Raw genomic sequence first — 27,728 nt, forward strand, 5'->3', positions numbered from 1 at the left:
AATTATCCAGACGTAGTGGTTCATGCCTGTAGTCTCAGCTACTCGGGAGGCTAAAGCAGGATAATCACTTGAACCCTAGAGACAGAGATTGCAGTGAGCCGAGACCACACCACTGCCCTCCAGCCTGGGTGACAGCGCAAGCCTCCATCTCAAAAATAAACAAATAAATAAATAAAACATTTAAAAAAGATATTGGGTATACAAACAAGGAGGAAAACGTGGCCCATAATAAGAAAAAAAAATCAATCTAGAAATGACACCATAGAATTAGTAGGCAAGGATATTCAAACAGTTATTATAATTGCATTGCACATGTTCAAGAAGCTAAAGGAAAAAATGAACTTTTAACTAGAAATGTGGAAGACAGAGAAAAGATCTCATTGAGCTTCTAGTGATGAAAGCTACAATGCTGATATTTCTAAAAATGCACTGGATACAATTAACAGCATATTGGATACCACAGAAGAAAAGGTTAGTGAACTCGAAGACATAGCAATAGAAACTATACAAAATGAAACACAGAAGGAAAAAAGGCCAGGAAAAAAATGAATAGAGCATTATTCAGTTGTCAGACAATTTCGAGGCCTGATATATGTATAATAGAAGTCTCTGGAGGTGAGCAGATAAAAGCGGTAGACGGAAACATTCTTGAAGAAATAATGGCCAGACGTTTTCCAAATAATAATGAAAAGTTTGAACCCACAGATCCAAGAAGCTCACCAAAATCCAAGTAAGAGAAACATGAGGGCCAGCTCACGCCTGTAATCCCAGCACTTTGGGAGGCCAAGGCAGGCAAATCACGAGGTCAAGAGATCGAGACCATCCTGACCAAGATGGTGAAACCCCATCTCTACTATAAAGATACGAAAACTAGCCGGGCATGGTGGTGTGCGTCTGCAGTCCCAGCCATTTGGGAGGCTGAGGCAGGAGAATCGCTTGAACCCAGGAGGCGGAGGTTGCAGTGAGCTGAGATGGTGCCATTGCACTCCAGCCTGCCAACAGAATAAGACTCCGTCTCAAAAAACAAAAAACAAAAAACCACGAAGAAAACTACGCCAAGGCACATCATAACCAAATTGTTTAAAACCAGTGAGAAAGAGAAAACTTTAAAAGCAGCGAGAGGAAAGAAATGTATTATATACAAAAGAACAGCGATAAGGATGATGGCAGATATTGGGATGCTCCTTGGGAACAATGCCATTCAGAAGACAGGGAGCAACACCTTTAAAGTATTGAAATAAAGGCTGTGCTGGGAGCCCCGGTGGCCCAGGCCTGTTCTCCTGGCACATAAGGAGGCAAGGCCAGGCATTCAAGCCCAGCCTGGGCAACATAGAAAGCTCTCATCTATCTGTCTGTCTATCTATCTATCTATCTATCTATCTATCTATCTATCTATCTATCAATCATCTATCTATATCTATCTATCTATCATCTATCATCTATCTATCTATCTGTCTAGCTATCTGTCATCTATCTATATCTATCATCATCTATCATCTATCTATATCTATCATCTATTGTCTATCTATCTATCTATCTATCTATCTATCTATCTATGTATCTATCTATCAATCATCTATACATATACAAGGAATAAAGGCTGAAAGCCACAGCAGGAGCTGGGAGACAGTGACAGCTGTCCAGGGGAGACAGGTGATGAAGGCACGAATCCAGGAGGTGGTCCTGGGCATGGAAGCAGTTGGAGGGAATGTTGGGGATTAGCAGCTGAGAGGTGGGAAAGGCGGCCTAGAATAAGGCATAGGTTTCTGGTTTGCATGGCTGCTGTCACCAAGACAGGGATCATGGGAGACAGGAAGAAGAAGACTTAAGAGAAGACTATGGGTTCCACCGTAGACAGTTCTGAGTAGTCAGTGGAGTGCTCAAAGGGAGGTTTGGAAGCTAGGAGATATATATACATTTGGCACTTGTTTGATGGTATAGTAGTTAGGATAGAAAAAACTATAACTGGGCTGGGCGTGGTGGCTCATGCCTGTAATCACAGCACTTTGGGAGGCTGAGGCAGGCGGATCGAGGTCAGGAGATCGAGACCATCCTGGCTAACATGGTGAAACCCTGTCTCTACCAAAAATACAAAAAAAAAAAAAAAAAAAAGAAAAAGAAAAAGAAAAGAAAAAGAGCCGGGCATGGTGGCGGGTGCCTGTAATCCCAGCTACTGGCTGAGGCAGGAGAATGGCGTGAACCCTGGAGGTGGAGCTTGCAGTGAGCCAAGATCTCGCCACTGCACTCCAGCTTGGGAGACAGAGCAAGACTCCGTCTCAAAAAAAAGAGAAATAACTGGCTGGGCACAGTGGCTCATGCCTGTGATCCCAGCACTTTGGGAGGCCAAGGCAGGCGGATCACTTGAGGTCAGGAGTTTGAGACCAGCCTGGCCAACGTGGTGAAACCCTGTCTCTACTAAAAACACAAAAATTAGCCAGGCATGGTGGTGAACACCTGTAATGCCAGCTACTTGGGAGGCTGAGGCAGGAGAATTGCTTGAACCCGGGAGGTGGAGGTTGCAGTGAGCCAAGATTGTGCCACCATATTCCAGCCTGGGCAACAGAGCAAGACTCCATCTCAAAAAAAAAAAAAGAAAAAGAAAAAGCTATAACTTAGTAACAAGCCCTGAAATCTCAACATGTTAGCATAAAATAAGTTTATTTCTTGTTTATAGAAAGTTCACCATGGGTTGGCAGAAGCTCTCCTCCATCCAGTGATTCAGGGACCCAGGGACCCTCCATCTTATGTGCCACCATTTCAACACGTGACTTCCCAGGCCAGCACAGTAAAAGAGAGACGTGGAGGAGGCACCCGAGCCTCAGTCCAGAAGTGACTGGCATTATTTATACCCACAGGTCATTGACCAGAACAGTCACATGGCCTCAATCCAACTGCAAGGGAAGCGGGGAAATGTAGGAGGAGGACATGGGATATTTGGAAAGGTCTGAGGCCATGAATTTAAATGAGAGAGGCCATAAAACTTTTGAAATGAAAGAAGAGTTCCAAGCCTGGAGCCCCAGAGGGAGCCCTAGCATTTGAAGAGTGGGTGGAAGAAAAGAAGCCCAAAACCACAGAGGAGAGGGATCCGGGTGGGAGGAGGACCGCAGAGAGCACACTGTTCCGGAAGGTGAGGCAGCCAAAGGTCAAGGGTAGGGCTCACATCCTCTCCCCATCTCCTGTGGTCATGCAATGATTTTGTAGTCTTGAAATCATTTTCAGCAGATACGATTTTGTTTCACAGATGGGGAAACTGAAGTTTGGAGAGCTAAGAGGCTCAGGTACTCAAGTCACAGAGACCTGCAAGAGACTAAAGCCAGGGTCTCTAACCTGCCTCCTCAGTTGGCCTTATCTGTGCATGGCCCCAGATCCTGCCTATGCTCAGCGGGGCATCTGATCACCTCCATGGGTTGGATGAAGTTAGATCCTTACCTCCAGGCTCCTCTCCCTGCTTCCCCAAGAGCATCTTACAAGCTCAGAAAGAAGAGCATTTACCGGCCCCTCTGAAAACCATGCACTCCCCTAACTTTCCTGACTGAGGGCGGGCGGGTGATCAGGATGTGAGGTGGGACTTTACAAGGCCTCTCAAGTCTAGACAAGCCTCTTGACTCTCTGGGCCTCAGTTTCCTCTTCTGTTAATGTGTATGACGAGGAACAGTGGATGGTCCTTGGGGCCCCACCCAGCTTACCCCTCATTCTACGCTTTCTTCACCTGCCAGTGAAGGAGTGGCAAAGTGCAGGGATGGCGGGCCCACCCTCACTGGTCCCCCCCACCAACAACCCCCACCGGCTCTCCATCCTCCTCCACTGCTCCAAATGTTAACAAACCTCTTTCTCCAGGCACAGACAACCTGGGCTGGGGAAGCCAAAGGAAGGGCCTGATTTGCATACTCAAGCCCCTCCCCAACCCCCTAGTGTGTGCACAGTTGCCATAGCAACTGGCCCCAAAAGACTCTTCTTGGCAGTAGCCTCCCCTTTCTGCATTGCTGGAACGCTGGCTGCTTACTCAGGCTCTGAGCACTCAGAGCTCAATCCCTTATTTTAAGGATGAAGAAAGTGAGGCCCAAAGAGAGGAAGCTACTTGCCCAAGGGCACACAGCAAGTTGGTCGCAGAGCCTTACCTAGAATCCAGGTCACCTGATTTCCACTCCAGCATGCCTGTCATCCTAGGAGGCAGATGGGGGTCACTTTCTACCCAATGACAAGTGTGCTACATCCGAGCTCTCCCCAGACCTCTGGGGAAGACCGTGGGAAGCTTAAGTGAAGAAACTAACTTTGAGCAGAGACTCAGATATTGCTGAGTGCTAGGGGGTGGGGATACAGCCAAACAGGCTCCTCTAAGTATCCATTCCAGCCCCATCTCCCTGATTATTCATTCAGCAAACATTTCTTGTATGCCTACTATGTGCCAGGTACTGTCCTAGGCCCTGAGATTCACTGCAATGAAATGCCCTGCCCTGGTGGGGGCTGACAGTCTGGCGGTGGGTGAAAACTATGAGCAAGGCCTCTGAATACAGGATGAAGTCTGGGGCTGAAGGGGCATTCAGAAAGTGGAGGAGGGTCTGCTCTTGAGCTCGGGTAATCTGGGGAGCTATTTCAAAACCAGATACTTCGAAACTTACCTGTCCCCTGTCCCACACCTTCAGGGCAACTGGTTTCTTGATGCTGAACTCCAGTATGGTTGCTGGCTGGTTGATGTGTTTTGGGAGAACATGCCTGAGGCTTTAACCACAGAATTCTGGGCACTGATGCTGGAGTTGGGAAGATGTTTGGGGGCAGTGAGCTCCCTCAAACCATGTGTGCAGCTGCCCGGCCTGTTCCAGCTGGCCTGCAGGCTTGGAGAGTGATTTCAGATGCTCCAGGAAGGATCACCCACTGCCACTCACCAGCACCAAAATAATGACAGAAATGCATCTCCTGGTGCAAAAAGACAGCCCTTCACCTCATAGTCAGAAAGAAGAACAAGTGCCCTGAGGGCAGATACCAGTTGCCCTGCAGTCAGCAAAGCCTTTCCTGGGGGTGGAGCTTGTTTAACTCTTTATTATGGAAATTTTCCAATATACAGGAAGGAGAGCAGCACAGAGACTTCCCATGTGCCCACACCCCGCTCAAGAATCATCCACTTTTGGCCACTTTGGCTTCAGCTCTGCTGCTCCCTGCCCTGTGTACTTTGGAGCAAACTGGGACTGGTTTTATAAGAAAAGGGGGAAGAGGTGCCCTGGAAGTTAGGTGGGTCCCAGGGGGTAGCTGCACCCAGAATGGGGGCGGGGGTCCTGGTTCTGCGGATGGAGTAGGAGGAGGTCTGGCTGAAGAAGCCAAGCCCCATTTCCTGCCCCAACTCCACCTCTCTTTGTTTTCTCCCTCCCCTCTTTCTCCCCCTCACTCGCAATAAAAACATAATTATGGGGCTTTATAGAAAAAAAAGGCAAATTATGGTGACATGCTTTAATTATCTGCTGAGCAATGGCGGGCTGAATTACACAGGCAGGGCCTTGGAGGTTACCTAAAAATAAAGCAAGAAGCCTCATTAGATGCTAATTGCTGCTTTTGCCAACCGAAGTGAGATTCCGGTGCCGAGTGCCATTCAGTGCTGGGTTGGGGGTGGTGGTCTGAGCCCTGTGAGGCTCAGAGTGCCAAGGCCAAGCCTTGAGGGGCAGCCAGGATCATCCAGGGCAGGCAGGAGGACAGAAGGAGCCCTCAGTGTCAGGGGAGTGCCTCAGTCTCCCTTCCCTGTTCAGTGGGCACATGGAAACCTGGGATGGGAAGGGGGAGCTGTGGAGCCAGTGAGGGTGTCAGAAAGCGGGCTGCCCAGCCTTCTGCAGGGTCAGCATCTTCTCAGGGGCTCCCCAGGACCCCTTGGAGGGCCTGGACGCTGAGGCAGTGTGGGGGCAGCTGGCATGTGGCCCACTGAGACCTCTGTCCTGCCTGGCTCTATGCCTCTGCCTCCACGGCCTGAGAAAGAAGGATGGGAGGGGCAGATCATAAGACATTAGAGCTCAGAACAGCCCCTCAGAGGCCGAAGGGACCTGAGACTCTTCTCCTGAGGCTGGTCTCCCCAGGGTCCTAGGAGTTCCACAAAAGTGCCCTGTGCATCCAGCTGGCCTCAAAGTTCCTGGGTGTCTGCTCAGGCTGGCAGCAGCCCAGCCTTGGGCTTGAGCCCAGGCAAGCTCAAGTGGGCACTGTTGCTCCCTCCTGACTTCACAAACCCCAAAGTCTGGTGCCACACCTGGCCCACTTGACTGCACGGCCCATCTGCTGGGGAGCTTTTAAAATGTGCCCATGCCCAGCCCTCCCCGCAGAAGTTCAGGTCCAGTGTTCTGGGGGGAGCCCAGCGTCTGTATTGTCTAGAAGTTGCCCTGCTGGTTAGAAAGTGTGCTGTGGGGTGGGATGTCCGCTAGCCCAATCCTTTCGTTCAGACATTGAGGAGGCTGAGGCCGCAGGGGTGAGCACATACCCCCTGCACATAGCAAAGGTCTGTGGGGGCCGCTGGCTCCCTATCCAGGGTGCTAGGGACCCTGAACCTCCCCTCCATCTTGTTGAAATCTAACATTGTGAAGATTCTTAGCAGCTTTCTCTGGTCATTGATAATTGAGGATGAGAACAAAGGCGAGGAGCCAAGCCACCCGTGAAGGGCCAGGCATCCGTCCCACCACAGGCATCAGGGCAGGTCCCACCCAGCCCAGCTATGGGACCCAGTCCTGACTGCACTGGCCTGAGCCTTCTAGGAGATGGATCCAGGACCCCAGCAGTCCCCACCCTCCCAACTGCTGCAGCAGGTCTAGCTGGCAAAAGTCTTGTTAGGGCCTGGTTCCCTTCTGTCCACCTCAGGCCCACAGAGCCCACCTCTGCACCCCAGGCTCAGATGCCCAAAGTCACACTCACCCAAGGCTTCCCTCCTCCACCCACCTCATTCTAACAGTCATTTTACTTTGGGACACAGTCTGCTGTATCTCCTCATCACACTGGAAGCTCCCTGAGGGCAGGGCTATTTCTCCCCACTGGCAGGGGACTGGTAGGCCCTGAGGGCCCCTCCTGAGAGCCAAGGGGGGCCGAGGGGCAGCAGCTCCCTTGGAGAGGTGATTCTCCTGTTGGAACCTAGATGGGGGTCCCACAGATGTAGGGGGACCTAGGCAAGTCCTGGGCTGAGCATCAAACCCCTGCAGGCCTTGCCCTGGACCTAGCCTTGGGCCTCAGAGCAGCAATCACTTCAGGAGGGGTGTAAGCCACAGAGCGGGCAGGGTGCCCAGGCTGGGGTGCTGCCAGAGTCATCCTGGGGGACAGCTGGTTGTACCCTCTTCTGCATTCCCCATCCCTACCCCTCACCCCACCCCCACCCCCCCCACTGCCCTAGAAGCTTTCGGCAGATACCCTTGATCTGGCAACCTAGTTCTGCCTGACCGGGCTGGAGCACTGGGTGGAATCCTTCCTGGGCAGAGGTCTTAGGAACCTTCTGCAAGATGATCAGTGAGGCACTCCTTTCCTGTCTCGGTCCCTCACACAGACACTTACTGAGCATCTACTAGGTGCTGCACACAGATCCCAGGGAAGAAGAGATTTCCTACACACAGGTGTGTGAGATGCCCAGGCCAGAAGTAAGAGTGGGCTGATGGAGAAGACATGATACCTGGCATAATTCAGTGTCCCAGCCTCACCCCTACACACACCCTCATACCCTGTCCTTGCCTGGCCCCCTGCCCAGGGTTCCTCCAGTCCCTTCCACTGTGCTCCACAGTGCTGTCAGCTAGCCTGGAGGTGGGAGGGGGTGCAGGACCTGGGGGCGGGGCAGGGCAGGGGCGGGGCAGGAGGGGGAGGCACAGGCAGCCCGGGCTCCAGCTGCTGCCTATGGCCTCATTGTGTCGCTGGCTCTATAACTTACCCCAGCCAGAGCCCAGCCCCTAAGTGTTCCTGTTTCCCACCTCCCAACCTGCCAGGGAAGCCAGATGCGGTGAACACTCGCCATGGGCCTGAGACAGGAATCCACACGAGCCACCGGGACCCAAACAGAAGACCAGACACTCAAACAAGACAGACACGCATGTGCATGGACGCGCTGGGCGTGCACACAGACACGCAGCCAACACAGCCACACGGCCATGCCTGTGCCGTGCACTTGTGGGCCCACGTGGACACATACAACACACTGATCTCCACAACAGAAACACATCATCTTAGCACCCGAGCCTGGAGACAACAGAAGCAGGAAGGGATGGCTGTGAGTGCTGGCAGCCTCGGAAGTTAACTTCTCAAGAAGAGGACTTCCTGGCTGGAAGGAGAGAGGCGCAGGTTATGGGGGCGGGGATGGAAGGGCAGTCCCAGGTGTGAGGGGTGTGAGACAGAGGACAGGCAAGGTAGAAATGTTACCCTCCCAGGGCTGGGGACAGAGCATCCCCCCTAACTAGGGGACTACTAGGTGCCGATTCCTGGAATTTCCTGCAATGTCCCTGCCCTTTACCTGGAAATCTGGCCCTTCCACAGCACACTAGATCCCAGCCCAGGGAACAGTCTCCACAGCCCCCAAGCCCTGGGTCTCCAGAGCCCATTTCCCGCTTCCCTCTAGGTCCAGGCCCTCCAGCTGCAGGCTGAGCCTGTGGTCCCATGGCAGGACCCTCAGTGGATGTGGAGCCCAGGTGCAAAACCAGGTGTTTATTTTTATTAGAAATGTTCTTGGTATAAAAACAATCATGCGCTACACATTGTCATCAATAACCATCACCAAACACCCAGGCACTGAACTCCGTGTGGTCGGCAGGAAGGGCAGGCGGGCAGGCGGGCAGGACACACGGCAGACGGGCGGGGCAGGCGGGCAGGCTGCGGGCCACAGGGACACACACAGAGGCCACCAGGAGGACGCAGCACTTGGCAACACACTCGAGATTTGTTTTTGTTTTGGCTTTTTTGTGTTTTGATTTTTTTTTCTTTTTTTCTCTTTTGCAACATGTAAGGTTTGGTGAGCTGGGGAAGGGTGGCAGGGAGAGGGGAGCAATGGCTGGACAAGAATGAAGCAGAGGAGAACAGGAAAGAAAATGGCAGAAAAGTGACACAGGTGGGACCCAAGAAAGCATGAGGAGCTGAGGACAAAGAGGATGAGGGAGAGGAGGCAGAGGCAAGAGCCAGAAAGGAGACACAGAAAAGGCCGAGAGCACAAGCAGCCGGGGACACCAGAGAGGCAAAAGGTGAAACAAAGAGATAAGAGAACAGAAAGACAGGGCTGGAGACAGACAGAGGGGTCGCCAACAGCACAAACAGAGATGAAGGGAGGGAAAGATCTAGCACTGGGGCCCACACGGCCTGAGCCCCTGTGGTTTGGGGCCGGGAGGGGCAATGGTCCAAGATGCAGGTTCTTGTGGTAGCCTGGCACTGCCCCGGCCCCTCGTGCTCCTGTCGCTCACCCAGCTTGCCCAGGCTGCCAGCAGTGACGGCCGGGGGCTCTGCTGTCCTCAGCACCAAGCCACATCCGTGGGTGCCCACGGGCAGGCAAGACATCAGCTGGGCCCTTGGGTGTGGCCCTGGCCCAACGCACCATCCACAGGGTCACGGCTCCTCCTGCTGCTCAGCTCCATGGCCTCGCTAGATTGCATGGTTGGTGTAAGTGACGTAAGTCTGTTTGGTGGCCAGCGCTGGAAGGAGAGAGACCAGGGGTACCCAGGAGTCAGGGGCTGCTTTTCTCAAACTCTCCTTCCACACGGGCATAACCCTGCACAAGAACCTACCATAGCTCCCCACCTCTCATGGCATCCAGTCCCGAGCTGAGCTACCAACATTGCCCCAAACTGCACCGGCCCCGCCTGGCCCATCCGCTTGCTTCTCCTGCTGTTCCCAGCTCCTCATCCAGGGACTAGGCCCATGTTTCGCACCTCTACGCCTTTGCCGGACTGGGCTGCTTGCCTGGAATGCCTTTCCTCTTCCCTTTTTACTCTAGAGATGACTCCTTCCTCTAGCATTCCCTCCCCAAACCCCACTCCCGTGTGAGGGGCTCCCCAGCATGGGGCCCCTGCCACCTCCTAATTCTACCACACTTCAAAAGAAACCTTTTTTTATGACATCATATAACCTTAAAATATTATCAAAGGGAAGTCTTTCAGAAGTTCAACCACACGCAATTTGGATGCGCACATGTAAGGAATATACATTAAATTAGAACGGTGGCCTAGGGGAAGAGAGTGAGGAACAGGGATAGAGGAAATAAATAATGAAAACCAGAGTGGGGCCATGCATGGCTAGAAACTGAGGCATGCGATTGACTCAGCACTCTGCCCCACACCCAAGGAAACACAAGTCCCCCGGATCCCCAGGGCCCTCTGAGCATCCACCCTTTCTACTTCTCGGTGCCCCTGTCTCCCTCAGTCTTGAGTCCCCTTTATCTGCCCCTGTCCCTCTGGCCCTTACTCCACCCTGGGACTGGGGTGGTACATCGGGGTATCTCCCATTCCTGTCCATAGCTGAGTGATGCCAGCAGCTCTCATGAGCAGTGTGAGTGTCCCCCACCCCTCCAGAGTGCAGACCCCACAGCAGCCTAGTGAGGCAGCCAATGAAGCATCACCCAACTTGACAGATGAGGAACTAAGGCCAGAGGGGTGAGGGGCCTGGCCAGACCCTTGGTTTTGTCCTGTTCAGCCAGGGTTTAGGCCCTCCCTCAGTGGCCTGGGAGCTGGCTCAGTGGTGGTAATCAGGGCAGTATTGCTGCCTGGGGCAGGGGCTGATCCATGAGTGTGGAGAGAAGCAGTGGGTGGGAGAAACCAGCTGCCCTTTGTCCTAAAGCTGCCCTGACTATCGGTCGGGATCTGTTGGCTCAAAAAGGAGGCACATCTGCCAGACTCAGCCAGGGTCATCTGGAGAAGAGGAAACTGGGGGACAAGTGTGGTGGTCTGCAAATTGTCCCCCTAGTCCTCTCTCCCCTATTTCACTGGGCACATGACTCTGAAGGACTAGGTTTCCCAGCCTCCCTTGCAGCTAGGTGAGGCCTTACCTGACTGCGTTCTTCCTCATGAAATACACATGGAAGGACTGTGTGCAGCTCCCATGTCATTCAATTAAAATGGGTCTTTCCCCTATGCTTCTTCTCTTTTCCCTTCCATGAGCAGAACAACCATTGAGGTCATCTAGCCTCAATCTTCAGGGAGCCAATGGAGCAACAAGATGGAAAGATCCTGGGTCCCCACTCCCACCCACCCATGATGTCTTATTACGGCAGAGAGAAACAAACATCTGTCTGATTTGAGCTGCTCAGTTCTGGGACCTCTTTGTCACAGCAGTGTAACTGGAAGCCCACTAACACAGGCAGGAGTTCGGTGTCCAACTATCAGTCTATCACATGTGGAAGAAGCAAACTGGTTGGGGACGGGGTGAGCAGAGGGGTCCACCATGGGACCAGTAGGGAGGCATGAAGGTCAGAGTCCAGTTCAATTAAAGGAAGGACTTTCTCCTGGCCAGAGTTGAGTGGAGTCAGTGGCCTATGAGCTCCCTGTCAACAGAAAAATTCAAGCAGATGATGAAGAATCACTTAGCCAGATGGTGGTGGGCAAGTTTCAAGGCTTAAGTGCTACCTGGATAGCTGCCAATGGAAGAAAATGGTGCCACAACATCCAAAAAAAGAATAAGAACACAGCATGACACCTTACAGCTCATGAAGAATTCCCACCTTCACCTCTGAAAGGACCCATGACCTTCCAGGGTTCTGGATGACTAAGAGGGCAGAGGGCAGAGGGACCACAGGACAGGTCAAGGTCTGTTTCGGGGGGCAGCATCCAGGAGGTGGTCTGGGATGGCAGGAGGTGTGAGAGGGAGATCAGCGCAGATCAGCACCCTGAGGGCAGGAACTGAGATTCTAGTTGCAGGGCGGCCTCACACTCTCTCTGAGCCTCAGGCAGCTCTTCCCCTTCTTTGCTGGGTCTCAGTTTCCCTGCCTGTAACTTCAGCAAGTGGTCTTTTTGCCTAAACTACTTCTCCTGAGGGGCTTCCAACTGCCCCCAACATCTTCACCCCATTCTGCCCCCCATGGTCAGAAAAAGAGCAGCAGTGGCTATGTGAATCACAGCAGGCCAGGCTGGTGAGAATCAACTTCCCAGGGCTCCGTCACCCCCTGGGGGAACTGATAAAACTCAGCTTCCAAGCCTGTAAAACCCAGCAGCTCCTGGCTCAGAGGTGAAAAAAACTCTCAGCAGCCACAACAAAATCTCCATTGACTGCAGGGGATGCAAGCCTGAGGGCAGCTGAGGGGCAGCAGTGGCAGCTGCAGACTAGAGAAAGTGTGGAGAGGAAGGACCGCAGGGCCTCTGCTCTCCTCTAATGCCCCACCTGTCTGCCCTAGAAAACCCAGCTCACAGGTTCCAGAAGCTGGGGAGAACTTCACCCAAGCCTCAGTCTCACCATCTGGAAAACGGGAGCCGTGAGTCTGCCCAGGGCCCCCACGAGCTAACAGTGAGGCTCCACGGGAAAGGCTCTGGCCAGAAGTCAGGAAACTTGGGGTCCAGTCCTGCCTGCAATGCTATGGGGGAATCTCGACACCTGCCATGTGGCCCTTCTAACAAACTGACCTTCTCAGAGCCGAGATTCTCTCATCTGTAAGATGGGGTGATAATAAACACCACGTGGGGTCAGCCAAGAGGTGAACAGAAACACTCTTTAAATCCTGCAGCATGCTGGGCAGAAGGACAGGGCTGGAATTACTCCAGCAGCGGGGACCGGATAGGGACAGCAACACCCCCGGCACACTCTCAGTATGAGGGGAAGGCCGAGGGGTACGGGCCGAGGCCCTGAGCCCACCCGGTGCTGACCACAGGCCCTGGCTGCTGGTTTTCAGTTGCCGGAGGCGCAGATAACAATTAGCCAGGCAGTGCTAGGCGCCAGTTGACAGCCCCCATTTGTCGCCCCTTGTCTCCGCACCCAGTCTGCCTGCAATCAGGCCCCTGAATTATTTATTCCGTTGTTTGTTTAAAGATACGTAGCCTGCCAGTGACAGAGTGAAAAATGTCCCTGTTCCACAGGAGTGACACCTTTCCACTCCTCCTGCTCACACCCCCACCGTCCGGCTGCCCCCAGAATTAATCACCTGGCTCCTGCCCGGTGCCTCCATGGCCTCTGTTGTCACTGAGCTGAGAGACAGTGGGGGCACAGGGTGCTGGCCACTGGCCTTCACATAGGAGGTAGGGAGAGGGGCTCCCTAACTTCCCTACCATGGAAGCCCCTAAGATTTTCACGGGGGAGGATGCCAAGGCCTGCAGGGGGTCTGGTGACCACAGACCCCTCGGTCCCTCCCAACCCCAGAGCAGCTGGAATTGAGCCCCGTGGGGGCTGCTCCACAGCCTGGAGGCCCCCAGGCTCCTCTGGGCAGGAAGCAGGGACCTGGGGATACGGGGTCTCCCTCCCCAGGCCTCCACACCCCTCCTTCTCTGGCAGGAGTGGGTAATTGTCCCATGTTCCCAGGTGACTGGCTGGAGCAGAGGCAGAGGACCAGTACTGAGCCATCAGAGCTCTCCGTGAGGGCCCCACCCTTTATGGGGCCCTCTGCCCTGTCACAGCACCCACGGTGTCACCCTTTGAGGTCAGGGTGTCACCTCCAGGAGAGGCTAATACCCACTAACTCTCAGGAGCACTGGGGAAAAGCGCATCTGACAGACCTGCTCTTGCACGCAGCAGAGAGGGGGCCTGGAGGGAACGGGACCTGGGACCTGAGAAGGGAGGTCTCCACGGGAAGGAGGAAAACTGAAGCGGGGACGAGGTCCCCAGTCAGGCAGAAAGGCCTGGTCAGGGCTTCATCTGGGGTTTCTGGACATCCAGGTAGACATGGAAGGCCAAAGGTAGGAGTCCCATGGGCCCCTCTGTTCCTTCCCTGCTCTGTATGGGGGCCAGCATGACACCTGAAGGGAACCCCAGAGTCGTAGGTGGGGAGAAGCTGGTGTTCTATGGGGAGGAGGAGGACTGGAAAGAACCAGAGGTCACAGGGCAAGGAAAGGGAACACACAGGCATAAGGGGCGTTGATCAGAGAGGGGAGGGTGTCAGAAGCTGGTATACTCTCCACAACAGGGGAGCACAGGCAGATCTCTGAGGAAGAGGGGAGTTGGCAAAGATGGTGGCACTGCTCTGTAACCAGCCCTGAAGGGACCTGTCCTGGCCAGCTCCAGACTGCAGGCCTGCCCCTCAGCCGCCGAGGTCCCTGCCTGGTGCCCTCCCCCACCACAAAGGATGACCCTCTCCTGCTGGGTCTCCTCAGACAGTCCCCCAGACAGGCGGCTACCTGAGCGCTGCTAGGCAGTTCTGTAGGTCCCTCTGCCTCACCCTGCCCTCACTCACCGGTCCTGGCCAGTTCATGTCCCGGATCCCTATTGCCCAGGTGCCTGCTAGGGGGTGGCCGAACAAAGCCAAGCTGGGTGTTACAGCTGCCCAGGGCCACTCCCACCCAACCAGGTTACCAAAGGGCCAGTGTGCAGGTCCCCTGGGACGACCCCTTCTCCCAGAGGGGCTGAAAGGGCACAGGTGGAGACCCGTGCCCCAGCACAGGGAAATCCTGGGGTCCCGCTCACCCTCAGGGCCCAGGCGCCCCCTGGTGGCCTGCCTTGGGGTGGGGCACAGATGCCTGGAAGGGTGCTGCTAGGGCACAGGCTGGGGAAACCTTGAGGTTCTCTCCAGGCCACCAGGAGGGGCAGGACAGAACCGGCTCTAATGTAGTGCCTCAGGGCTCTCCCTGAGAGGCTGGCTCCCACCTGTAGCCTCAGGGTTCCCCCAGTGTCCCCCACCGCCTCCCAGGATGGGGCATCGGGGTAGGGAGCGGCGGGGTGGGGCAGGAGCTCAGCCGACCTGCTGCAAAAGGAGTGGGGCCTGGGGCCCGAGGGGGGCGGAACGGGACCAGGCACTCACCTGGGGCCTCGAGGTTCTCGCAGAGCTCAGACTTGGCCTCGCCGTTGGGCCGGAAGTTGCCCTTCTGAGTGAACTTGTTGGACATGGTGGCCGCCGTGACCACGGCTTTGAGGCTGCGCTTGCGCTTGGGCACGTTCTGCTCCGGATGGAAGAGGATGATGTAGACCTTGGGCATGTAGAGCATTCCCAGGGATACCGAGGCGCTCAGACTCACCGAGACGGTCAGCGTCGTCGTCTGGATGTACAGCTGGCAGAGGGCAGGGCGGCATCAGAGCAGGCTCCACCCCGTGTGAGCCCTGACCTCCGCCAGTTCCCACCCAGAGACGCACCTGGGGACCCCACCCTGCATCCCGCTGCCTTCAGGCAGAAGGGAGTCGTGGCTTGGAGCTGGGACTGCAGACCAGGGTTTCTGCATTCAAATCTTGGCTCACTACTTCCAGCTGTGTGATACCGGACACGTCACGTCCTCGTGCCTCAGTTTCCTCATGTATAATATGGGCATGATAATGATAGTCCTTACCTCCTACAGCTGTTGTGAGAATTAAGTGACTTAATAAATGTTTTAAAAGTGTGGAAAACATCTGGCACATGGTAAGTGCCAATTCAGGTTACTGCTGTTATTTGCTATGTGGAGGAGGCGTGCCTGAGGAGAGGCTCTCAGGAGACCACAGCCGGCCCTTCTCAGGGCTGAGGGTGACAGGAGCACCCCTTGGTGCTTTGGAACAACACCCAGTGGCCACATCACAGCCCCTCAGACCCCCATTCAATGACTGCCCCCCAATGGTCCCCAGTGCAGAGCATGGGATCCCCAGCACCCATCGCGATACGGTGGTGGCAGCAGTCAGAGCTCATTTCATGCTCGTTCACCAGCACTAACGGTGACAGATGTTTAGCAAAATGAAAGCCCATTAATCTGGATGTCGGATAATCCATTTTACAATAGTAGGGCCTTCCAGGCAGGGCTCGGCAATTCCCACTGTCCCTGTCTGGGATTCCCCTCCCTGCCTCTCCCTTCCTCCAGGTCCTCCAGGCCTCAGCCGCCCCTCTGAACCACCTCAGCCAAGGTGGGACCAAAGGAGACCCAGGCTAGGCCTCCTGGGTCTGGGCACAAAGGAAGCAGGAAATGCTCTTCCCCAAATCTGCTTTCTGGGCCTGGGTCCTGCCCTGGTACGTGGCTGATGTGTCACCTCCTCCAGGAAGCCTCTCCTGACCCCCAACTCTATGGGCCCCCATGACACCGTTCATTTCTTCTACCCAGACCGGCAGTGTGGACACAGGTCTGGAGTTGTTTCCTGAAGGCATAGGGGCCCTGGCCTCATCTGGCAGTACCCCCCGTGTAAGGACCAGGTTTTCCAGTTCTTATATTCCTCCCTGTCCCTTGCACACCCCTCTATAAATGCCTCATGACACTGGATGGGATGACCTTCATTTCCAGCCACCCTGTCCTGGGTTTCCCACCTTTGGGAGAGGGACTGGAGAAGCTGTAGGGCCTAAAAGGAGAATCCTGCCCTTCTGTGGGCCTCAGTTTTTCCCTCAGTGTAATGGGATGAAAGCAGCTACCTCACCTAAACCATGAGGGTACCCCAAGCACAGACTGTGAAGCCATGTGGAACTTGCTTTTAGTGACTGCAGGCACTGAGGTGAAACTGAGGAGAAGAGACATGGGGGACACGGAGGCATGACCGGACAGCCATGATGTGCCCAAGCCAAGGCGCTGACACTCCTCAAAGTGCAGCCTCCAGGCTGGTGTGGCCCAGGTCAGGCAGAGCTCCGAGGGGAAGGAGGCCGAGCGCGGCCACTGGTTCAGGAAAATGTCACAGGCCCAGGGGAAATGAAAGCCTGTCCCCCGGTGAGCACGTGCCCCTCCAGACACAGACAGGCCTCCATCCTCAGACACCACTTAACTCTCACCCGTGGGCACGGAGCTCTCCTGGAGGGAAAGGTCATGACCAGCCAGCGGGGGCATGCTGGACACCTCTCCCGCCCGAGATGGGGCTGGTGGCCAGAGTGAGAGGGCAGGAACAGGCTCCAGAGCATTAAAACAGATGCTTGGGAATATCATAGAGTCTTGGGCTAATGGAGAAGAGGCTTGTCATCTGGGTCTTCACCATGGGACTGGGAGTTCCCTGGGGACAAGGTGTGTCTCCCTCTCCCTCATTACATCAGAGTTCCCTGAGGGCAGGGCTGGCTCTCCTCTCACACTAGGGGTTCTTGGGAATAGGGGTTGTGTTCCAGGTGAGACCCCCATCTTAGACCCTTTGCTCCTTGTTGATGGGTGGAGTGCAATTGGGCCCACATGGAGTTGGTGGGACCAGGGATAGAGGCCCTCCTCTGGGCAGAGGAACACTTGCAGGGGACACAGTTCTATGTTGAGGGTCAGTGTCCTGGGTTCCAGATTCTACTCTGCCCCAGCCCACCGTGGGATGTTAACAAGTTTCCTCCCCTCTTTGGGCACCAGACGCCCCTTCATGAACACAGGCAGGGCCAGCGCTGAGTGCACAACCTGTGCACTCACCCAGGGGCCTGTGCCTAGCTCTCGGTTGAAGGTCCTGCTGCCACCATATTGAATTGTGGATAATTTCTGAACAGTGCGCTCTGCGTTTCCATTTTGTGCTGGGCGCTGAAAATGATATAGTCAACTCTGAACACATGGGCACAGTCATTGGTGTTCTGTTCTATTTTGTTTTTCAGCCTAGGAGCCTTTCTGCAAACAAAATTCAAGGGAAATAAACAGATCAGAACCCTCCCTCCCAGCATGGGCCCTGGGGGCTCCTGTAGCCATCCCCAGCTGGGAGGTAGGCCCTGTACACAGCAGAAGCGGGGGCCCTGTACACCGCCAGTTCCGATCCTTGCCCCAGGGTGTGGAATTTGAGCCCCACCATGGGAACCTGCCTCTGGCTCAGACATTGTTTCTGGAGCCCTATTCTGTGAAGGCACACATGGCCACCAGGAGGTGGTAGCAGGTTAACCCTTATCAGAGAAACAGTGGTCTAGACCCCAGCAGGCACTCCTGAGGGGCTGAACCCAGGCACCAAGAAGGTCTTAAAGGGAGGCAGAGTGAGAGGCGGCCTTTGGGCTATGATCTCCCCTCCTCTCTCACCCACCCGCCTCTTAGCCCGCTGGTGCCTGAACTCCCACCATCCCTGCTCCCCTGTGTGGATGGGCCCCCGCTGCACTCTGTCCTCCGTGAGGAATCCTGCATTCAACCTCACTAGTCATGTGCTCCCCACAGTGAAGGAGCTTGTCTGAGCTGAGTTGGATGCAGGAGGGCAGAGGACACCTGGGGTAAGGAAAGGGCGCAGGAAGGAGCAGCTGTAGATGTGGATGATGAATTTCCTGCTTTCGTGCTAGGCCTGGGGGTACAGGGTTTGAGGGGCCCCGGTGGGGGCACCAAGGAGCTCTGCCTGCCTTGTGCTTCTGCAGGCTGACCCTGATAGGAACCAAGATCCTCCGAATCTGTAAAAACCAGACAAATAAACTTCCCCACACTCTGATTGCCTCTGCAGCCACATCCCGCCCAAGCATGACTGAGCAGTAACCCCACGTAGTGGAGAAAGCCCGCTCAGTGTAATGCCAAATGGCTGCGGTGTTAAGCCCTGGAAATCCGGGCTAAGGCTGGGAAATCCAGCCGCCTGCTCACCAGAGCGGCACAGACAGCTTCACTCTGTGCCAGCACCTGAACCCTCGGGGAGTGTGCAAGTGCGTGTGTGCATACATGCATGCCTGCTCACACACACACATCAATATACACGTACATACCTGCATTGACACATACACCTGACTTCACAGCTGCACACTTACATCTGACTCAGCTGGGCTCACACACACACACATACACCTTCACACATGGGCACATATACATAGACACAAATGTACTTACACACATCCACCTGCACACACTCACTAACATTTGCACTCACACATCTGCACACTGTGTGCACACTCCTGGGCACATATACTCAACCTACACATCCATACACACACCAGCAGCTACATACCCCTCAGCACACCCATCAACCCATCCCCACTCAATCTGCATGCACATGGGCACACACCCGTGCACACACCACACATGCACCACTGAGCATGTACATGCACAAAAAGGCACACACACGTCTATACACACACACTTCTGCAGGCACACCACAACTCCTGACAACAGCCACACCCCACTTGATCTACATGCAAACACACACACTTAGCAGCCAGACCTGCAGCTTGCACTGGGACATCTTGCAACTCGGCATGACATGGCCCAGACACAGCCCCGGGTTGCCTGAGTCTCTAAGAAGCCTGGTAGCCTGAACTGCAGGAACTTCAGAGCACATCTCCTCTGCCCCCTCCCATTCAGAGGCCCAGAGTGGGAGAGGTATATGTCCGATGTCCTGGGACATCAGGGAGAGAGCACCCAGTGTGAGGCCAGCCTGTCATATGACCTGGGACAAGTCCCTGTCCCTCTCTGGGCCTATGAACTGATCATCTCAGGGACTCCCTTCATCATCACGGCTGGCTGGGGGAGCCTCCTAAAAAGGCAGGAATCAGAGGCTGGTAGGTCACCTAGAGAGATTGCAAAGGGTAGGAAGGCTGAGTTGGGGGGCTGGGCTGCAACATCTGGAGACCAGAGGGCCTGATATCCTGGGATGACAGGGACCCCACTGGGGAGTGGGCTGCTGGAAGGCAGCCAGGGGAATTATGGCAAGGTGGAGGGAGGGGCTTAACCGTCACGTGTGGGCCTCCCAGCCAGGTACCTTCACTCCCTGAGGAGGTGTGGGAAGGGGCCTCCTGGTATTGTTGAGGGTAATTTCTCAAGCTGCCAGCCTCCTGGGGTATGGGATGGCCTCCCTGCTGGCTCCACAGGCCCATGAGCACTGAGAGGCGTGAGGGCCTCTGCCTGCATGTGCACTCAGCAGGAGGGCCTCCCACAGCAGGCCTGGTGGAGGCCAGAGACCCAGCTCACAGCACGGGTTGGGCGCCGTGGCTGCATGGCGGCTGCTTGGCTCAGACATGCAAGGTGGGATCCCCCTGCTGAAGCAGGCTCAGTGTCAGATCTCAGATCTTAGGGCACTCACTGCCAGCCCCAAGGTCTACCTCTTAGGGCCCCCCACAGGACCCCTATTGGAAGATGACCCTTGAGGAGCTGTTGGAAAAGAGGTAGGCACCTACCAAGGAGTCCCAGGGTGTGAGGTATCCCAGAGCTGCAGGGGGGAAGGGTGTGCTCAGGATGAGGGGGGTGCTCCTAAGTTAGACAAAGTGGGGTCAAGTCCAGCTGTGCCACCAAGGCAAGTCACTCCCCCTCTCTGTGCCCCTCTGTCCTCATCTGTAAGCAGGAGATGATGAGACCTCACCAGCTGCCATGGGGCCTAACAGCCGTTAGGTAAAGAGTCTCCACATGACAAGCACCCCATCCCATGGCAGCTTTGGCTGCTGCCTCACTGAAAACTAGGCATCCCTGGGAGTTCAGACTGGTGCTCACAGCTCCCCTCCCCTCCCCTCCTTTCCCTTCCCTCCCCTCCCCTCCCCTCTCCTCTCCTTTCCTTTCCTTAGATGAAGTCTCACTCTGTCACCCAGGCTGGAGTGCAGTGTCGCAATCTCAGCTCACTGCAACCTCTGTCTCCCAAGTTCAAGCATTTCTCCTGCCTCAGCCTCCTGAATAGCCTGGACTACAAGCATAAGCCACCTTGCCTGGCTACTTTTTTGTATTTTTACTAGAGACAGGGTTTCACCATGTTGGTCAGGCTGGTCTCGAACTCCTGACCTCAGGTGATCCACCCGCCTCAGCCTCCCAAAGTACTGGGATTACAGGCATGAGCCACCATGCCCAGCCATGGGCTCACAGCTTTAGATGCCAGCCTCAAGCTGACGACTCCTCAGATATGTCTCCAGCCCAGAACTTGCCCCTGAACTCCAGACTCCTATATTCAACCACTGACTTGGCAGCTGCATTTGGATGTCTAATGAACATCCCAAACTTAGCATGTCCAAAGGACCCCTTCTCCTGCCCCCTCACAGGCTCCTCTCATTGTCTTCTCTTCCTTAGCATGGGAAACTCCTTCCTTCCTGATTGCTCAGGCCTCAAAGCATGGTGTTCTCCTTGACTCTCTCCTGGTCTCCCACTCAATGCCATCCATTGGAAACCTGGCCAGCCAGTCTCCAGACAGGCCCAGACTCCCCCACTCCCCACTGCATCTGCTGGGGACACCCTCACCTGCAAAGCATGACAGTGACCTTCTCACAGCTGCTCCTGGCAGCCAGGGGGTCCTTTTCAACCTACATCAGACAGCACCCTCACCTGCTCAGAAGCCTGCAGCAGCCTCTCTTCTCACTCGTGGTAAAAGCCAATGTTATCGCCACCATCTGGCCTGTCACCTCTCTGATCTCGTTCCCCATTCCTCTGGCTTCCTCAGCGCCACACTCCTTACACTGTATTAACTGTTTGTGCACCCATTGTGTCATGTGATTGTGACAATACCTGGAAGGACTGCAGGGAAAGGGACATGGCCCCAATTTACTGATGAAGAAACTGAGGCTAGGGAGGCCAACTGACTTGCCCAGATCCCACACTTATACATGGAGATCAGACCAAGACCTGGGGTCCTTGGTTCACCTTGACGCCCCTGCCTTCAGTGACTCCCAGTCCTTCAAGATAAAACCCCGAGTCACTCAGCCAGCACCAGGACTAGGATGGGAGCCAAGCATACAGGTCTCTTGGGGTGTGCCCAGGTCCTCAGAACAGGCCAACAGGAGACAGAGGTAGCCACTCTGCAACTCCAGCCAAGGGAAGGAAAGGCCCTCTGCCAGCCCCTAGTCTTTGGGCTCCCAGGGCAGCTTGGGGCTGGGGAGAGGGGAAGGGTCCCATGGGGATCCTGTGAGGGCTAGATGGAGGAGGGAGAAGAGAGGAGTGAACCAAAAGGAAGACAGGGTTGAGTAGCGAGAGAGGTAAGAGAAAGGAGTCTAGAAAAGAATGAAGAGTGAAGGAGGGTACGGCATCCCAGGCTGATAGAGAGAGGAGGGGAAGGGGTGATGGCATCCCAGGTTAATACAGAGAGGAGGGGAAGGGGTGAGAGAATAGGGGGAGGAAAGAAGGGAAGGAGATGGGGTAGGGGCAGCAGGGATGGAGAGACAGGGAGAGAGAGGAGGAGGGGAGAAGGAGAACAGGGGGAGGATGGAAAGAGGGAGTGAAGTGGGGCTGAAGGAGACAGAAGAAGAGAAAAAAGGAGATACGAGACAGAGAGAAAGAGGGAGAGAGAAGAGGGAGAGGGGCACGAACAGAGAAAGAGGAGAGAAAACCCAGAACCCAGAGAGAAAACTTGCAACTGGGAGAGAAGTCAGAATGAGGCGTGAAAGAAGGCATTTCTGGAGCAGGGGAGAGGCCAGCCAGCCTCAGGAGGCTGTCCCCTGCTCACTGCCCTCACCCACCCACTGTCCACCCCCGGCCCCCACCACTCACCTTGTCGGCCGACTGCGAGGTGCCAAAGAAGATGGGGATGAAAGCCAGCCAGACGATGCAGGTGGTGTACATGGTGAAGCCAATGGGCTTGGCCTCATTGAAGGTCTCGGGCACGCCGCGTGTCTTGATGGCATACACGGTGCATGTGACCATGAGCAGCATGCTGTAGCCCAGAAGGCAGATGAGCGACAGGTCTGAGATGTCGCACTTGAGCACACCCCTGGCGAAGCGGGGGTCCAGCGTCCGCTGGTCCTGGAAGTCCACCACCGAGTGGGAGGGGTCCACCACAAACCACACACAGATGCCCAGCAGCTGCAGCGAGATGAGGCTGAAGGTGATGGCCAGCTGCGAGGCGGGGCTGATGAAGCGTGGGGCACTGACTGAGCGCTTGCCCTGCTCGAAGATGCGGTAGATGCGGTTGGTCTTGGTGAGCAGGGCCGCGTAGCTGATGCTCATCCCTAGTCCCAGGAAGATTCGGCGCAGCGAGCAGGTGCCGAGGTCGGGCTCGGCAATCATGAGGAAGGTGGTGGCGTAGCACAGGAAGATGCCCGCCAGCAGCACGTAGCTCAGTTCACGGCCCGAGGCCTTGACGATGGGCGTGTCATTGTAGCGTACAAAGGTGATCACCACAAACAACGTGGCAGCGATGCCCACCACAGCCAGGAAGAGGGGCAGCACTGCCCAGGGTGAGTCCCACTCAAGCTTGATGATGGGGATGGGCCGGCAGCCCGTGCGGTTCTCCGTGGGCCGCATGTCGTAGGGACACGTCTTACAGGTGTAGCGGTCCACCTGGTACTGGTACCCTGTGCAAGGCTCGCAGTGCCAGCAGCAAGGCATGCCCTTCACTGTCTTCTTCCGCTCACCTGGCTGGCAGGGCAGGCTGCAGATGGAGCGGGGCAGCTGCTGCCCACTCCCCGGCCAGTGCATCCGCTCTATCTGGCAATGACAGTACCGTAGAGCAGGCCTCAGAACACGCCACCCTGCGCCTGGGACCATCCTACTGGGTGGTGGCACCTTGTAGCCCCACACTCAAATCACCCAGCTAGTTGGCTAAAAGTTCAGCTGCCCGGACCCCACAGGGACATACTGAATCTAACAGCTGGAGTTAAGTAAGGTCTCTGGCATAAACTCAGACATAATTGACCTACAGGGAATCCTGATTGAACCTGAAACTCTCAAGATTCATATGAAGAAACTGAGCCCAGAAAGCAGTAGTGACAACCTAGAGTCACAGGAAACAACAGTGGCAGAGCAGAGAGAACTCAGGAGTCCTGACTCTTAGCCCCTAAGGCCTTGCTACTCAGTGGTCCCAGGGCGGCGGCAGCAGCCTCACCCAGGAGCTTGTTGGAAAGGCAAATTGCAGCGCCATCCCATACCTACTAACTCAGAATCTGCGTTGCAGCAAGACCCCCCAGCTGATTCCTGTGCACACTGGAGTGGAAGATGTGCTGCCCTATGGCCCAGCCCAAGGCACCTCTGCCAAACAGCACATGGAGTTGGATTCAGCAGGGAGCAACGAACAAAAGTTTAATCAGAGGGTGCTTAATGTGTGCTCAGGGGTTAGCATTTCTTTACATCTTGCTCTAAATTAGTGCTACGCACAGTTACATGTCCCTGAAGACACAATGGCTGTGAGCAACAGAGCCACATGAGTGTTGTCACACGCCACTGAATATGCTACAATATTCCGGAAAGCGAGAGTCCCAAAAGAGCCTCAGGCATTGGGCAAAGGGACGTGACTACACCTGGGAGCTGTATCCAAAGCAACTGTTCTAAATAAAGGATCTCTTAGGAAGAGCTCACTCTCAGAGCACAGCAAGCCTGACTAGACTGGTGCATTTGCACTGGGTGCTACCTCCTGATAAAGTGTAACCAGCTGGTAGAGGGGTTTGGGGAGGGCTTTAGAATAAAGGAAAAGGGGCCAGGCACAGTAGCTCAGGCCTGTAATCCCAGCACTTTGGGAGGGCAAGGCAGGCGGATCACGAGGTCAAAAGATCGAGACCAACCTGGCCAACACAGTGATACCCCATCTCTTCTGAAAATACAAAAATTAGCTGGGTGTGATGGCATGCACCTGTAATCCCAGCTACTTGGGAGGCTGAGGCAGGAGAATTGCTTGAACCCGGGAGGTGGAGGTTTCAGTGAGCCGAGATCACGCCACTGCACTCCAGCCTGGCGACAGAGCAAGATTCTGTCTCAAAATAAATAAATAAATAAAATGTTAAAAAGTAAAAAAAAAAAAAAAAGAATAAAGGAAAAGGATAAGGTGGGGTGGGTAGGGATGCCTCGTGGCAAAGTAGGAAGAAAATCTCAAGGGAGAAGATTGTCCTGTGGTTCTGGGCATAACAGGATGTGGATTACCTCAGAAGCCAAAGGGCACAGAGCAAGGACAAGTGCAACCTGTCCTGCAGGAATGTCGAGGTGGGACGGTCCCTGTGCACTGCAGCTGCACAACTGCAGGGGAAAGACCCTTCCCCAGAGGACACAGGGCGATGATGAGTGTTCCGGAAAACTCTGTGGTTCCAATGGAAACAGCAGTGACTGAGGTCAAGTCCTGGGATCACAGTTCTGTTGCTATCTGGCTGTGTGTCCTTGAGCAAATGGCTTCTCCTCTCTGAGCCTTTGTTTTCTCATCTGATCCAATGAAAGCAGATATGAAGCTACTTTGCCCTTTGTTACTTGGAGTGACCTCCATTTAGAAGTCATAATGGATACACTTTTTAATATTTCACGAGAATGTCAGCTCCATGAGGGCAGGGGCATTGTGTTAATTTCCCTGCTGTGTCTCCAGCCCTCAGCATAGGCTGACACATAGTAGAGGCCCAGCAGGTCTCTGTGGAATCTATGAAAGAATAACCGAGCAGGCAAAAAGGTCCAGGGTACCAGTGACGCGAGGCCGCCACACTCTCAGACCCTGGAGGAGGACAGTGGCCAGGTAGGTGGTTACAGCTACCTTGCCTGCTCTGTGGCCCTCACAGCACAGCCCAAACTGAGCCACTCACGGAGAAAGTGGGGAAGGTTGATGGTTAAAGTCCAACCCCATCTCCCTCCTCCCACCACCTCAGCTCTGTCCGGACCTTACAGGTAAGGAGATCTAAGAGGGCATTGTGAGTTGCATCAGAATGGGCCATGAAGATGGTCTGGCCGGTGGAGGGGCCTTGTATTCCTGGGGAGGGGACTTTCAGGGGAAGGGCCCACTGCCACCCATACATGCCCAGTCCCTGCCTGCCACCTTCAGTTAGGACATCTGGAAAATAGGGATAACTGCCTGCCTCACAGAGCTGTCATCCTCACAGCAAGGGGATGTGTTTAGAGCAGCAGCTGGGACACAGCAGGTACTCCGTAAATGCTAGCTGCTGCCGCTAGTGAGTTCCAGTCCCCAGCCCCTGTGCTCTGCCCACTGCACCAAAACAAGACAGGCACATCGATTTGGTGTTGTCCCACTTTGCCAAGAGCTCCTCATACCCCATTGTGCCCATCTCTCTCCACTCAGCAATCCAAGGAGCCTCATTTAAGAACAGGCTGTTCCTGCCACACGGTGTGGCCTTAGGAGAGTCCTTCTGCCTCCCCAGGGTTGGGTTTCCTGAGAGATTTCCTCTGACTTAGAAGATGGTTGGGCTAAATGAGATGCAGGCCAAGAGTGCCTTGAAGAGCAGAGCACGAGGGGTTCCTCGATGGAAGAGATTATGACAAGAGGAGACAGCGGGGCCTCAATGCAACACCCACAGGATCCCAGGACAAGGAGGGCGGAGGCCAGATGAAGACCTGTCTCTGAGTCTCTCCAGTCTATCCATGGGGTCACAGTGGGCCCACCCCGGTTATGGCTCACCCCTTCCCCTTACAAGGTACAGACCAAGTCCACAAGCACTTTGTTGGGGAACAAACCAAAGGTCCTTTCTCTCCAAAAACGCGCTGTGTTTCACTGCTGGGATACTGAGGGCCCGAAAGGGAAAGTCACCACATCCCTGGGACAGTCCATGAGCTAGGAAAATGTGGCTAAGAGGACCTAGAAAAATGGCTGCCTTCTATCGTGCTTTGACGAGGCTGGGGAGCAGGCAACTGGCTCATTACCCACCAGTCAGTGCCACAAATCCCACCGTTTGACCTGGGTCATTTGCCCTAAGACTTCCTCTTCTGTCCAAATGCAGCCCTCCTCTCCTCACCTTATTCCCCCATGCCCCCTCATCGCCCCCTACCCGCCCACCCAAAAAGCCATTGAGCCATTTGACTCTGGTGTGAATTCTTCGATCCAGAGTTCCCCCATCCCCTCCTCAGTGGGTAGCAGGCAAGAAGGCCCCAGGCTAAGGGAGGGGGCAGGGACCAGAATAGCAGCAGAACTCCGACTGCCCTGTCTTCCATTTCAGGGTGGGGGCCTCAGAACCGCTGAGGTCTGGGAGGGGGTGCTGGGAAGGAAGCCCCAGCCTGGCAGCAGTAGTCCTGGAGGTCAGGGCTAATCAGCAGCAGCCTCCCCTTGGGCCCCCCTCCCAGGGGCTGGAACTGCATGAGTGACTCTCCACGCACTCCCTGCCCTCCCACTTACTCTAAGGTGCAGGTGGTCAGTCCAGGAGCCGATGACCTTGTACTCAGCAGAGTCATTGCGCAGCTGGTATTGGTAGATGTCATAGCGCCCAGGCGCATCTCCATTCTCATTGAAGGTCACAGGGTTCCCTGCGATGCCTGTAAGGGTGGGTGGGTATCTTTGCAGAGCCTTTACCCAGAGGCAGGGCGGATGATGAGCCTGGGGCAGAGACCTCTCTGACTCACCCCTTCATGGAACATCCGGGGAGATTTTACCTCTTGGAAACATCAGGAGAGGCCTCCCATTCCCACCCCACAGAGCCTAAGGGCCCCTCCTCTCGGGCATGGCCCAGGATACCCAGGGTCAGGCTTGGTCCGCACCACGTCCCCACCTGAGAAGTTGACGTTTCGGATGTACTTAAGCAGCTGGGTGCCATCTACAGGGTCCATGCGCGGGCAGAGCCCCACGCGGCCGGGACACAGGTCACGGTGCATGGCGTGCAGCGCATGGCCCATGGCGTACACAGCGTCAATCACAAACTGCACCTTCCCCTCCTGCTCATAAGCTGAATCCTGCCCAATTCGCTCACGGTCTGCAATGAAACACCAGGAACAGGGACACTCGTGAGGCCCACTGTCCTTACAGTGGTGTCATGGGAGCCAGACCACCCTCTGGCACCTGGAGAGGTGGCACAGCCCATCTGTGCACGGCCAGGCCTCCTGACTCCCAGCCCAGTGCTCCATCACCCAGGAGATGGCCCTGTGGAGGCGCCTGGAGACAGGCCCATGGGTGTAATGGGAGAGTCCACCGGCCTGGACACTGTGCCACTGATGCCTGTGCCACCCAAGGTCCCAGAATATCCAGGGCAGACTCCCTTGTCACCTGTCACCCTGGAAGGCAGCGTCCCAGAG

General features: G+C 55.1%; 2 protein-coding genes across 11 annotated transcripts in view; both read right to left on the bottom strand.

The window, feature by feature from the left end:
- The window catches only part of LOC112622829 (40S ribosomal protein S10), an 846,014-nt gene that overhangs the window by 416,336 nt on the left and 401,950 nt on the right, over window positions 1–27,728 (bottom strand). The gene's annotated exons all lie outside the window — the stretch shown is intronic.
- Window positions 8,626–27,728, bottom strand: part of GRM4 (glutamate metabotropic receptor 4) — a 136,052-nt gene continuing 116,949 nt past the window's right edge. For all 9 annotated transcript variants that reach the window (XM_025382733.1, XM_025382731.1, XM_025382737.1 and 6 more), the window contains 5 exons: window positions 27,209–27,409; window positions 26,839–26,975; window positions 22,299–23,234; window positions 14,852–15,098; window positions 8,626–9,614 (listed from right to left, as the gene is read on the bottom strand). In XM_025382733.1, the coding sequence (XP_025238518.1) occupies window positions 9,565–9,614; window positions 14,852–15,098; window positions 22,299–23,234; window positions 26,839–26,975; window positions 27,209–27,409 (1,571 nt within the window). In that variant the 3' untranslated portion in view covers window positions 8,626–9,564. The remainder of the gene's footprint in view (window positions 9,615–14,851; window positions 15,099–22,298; window positions 23,235–26,838; window positions 26,976–27,208; window positions 27,410–27,728) is intronic.

This window comes from Theropithecus gelada, chromosome 4 (assembly GCF_003255815.1).
Source record: "Theropithecus gelada isolate Dixy chromosome 4, Tgel_1.0, whole genome shotgun sequence".
NCBI classification, from domain to species: domain Eukaryota; kingdom Metazoa; phylum Chordata; class Mammalia; order Primates; family Cercopithecidae; genus Theropithecus; species Theropithecus gelada.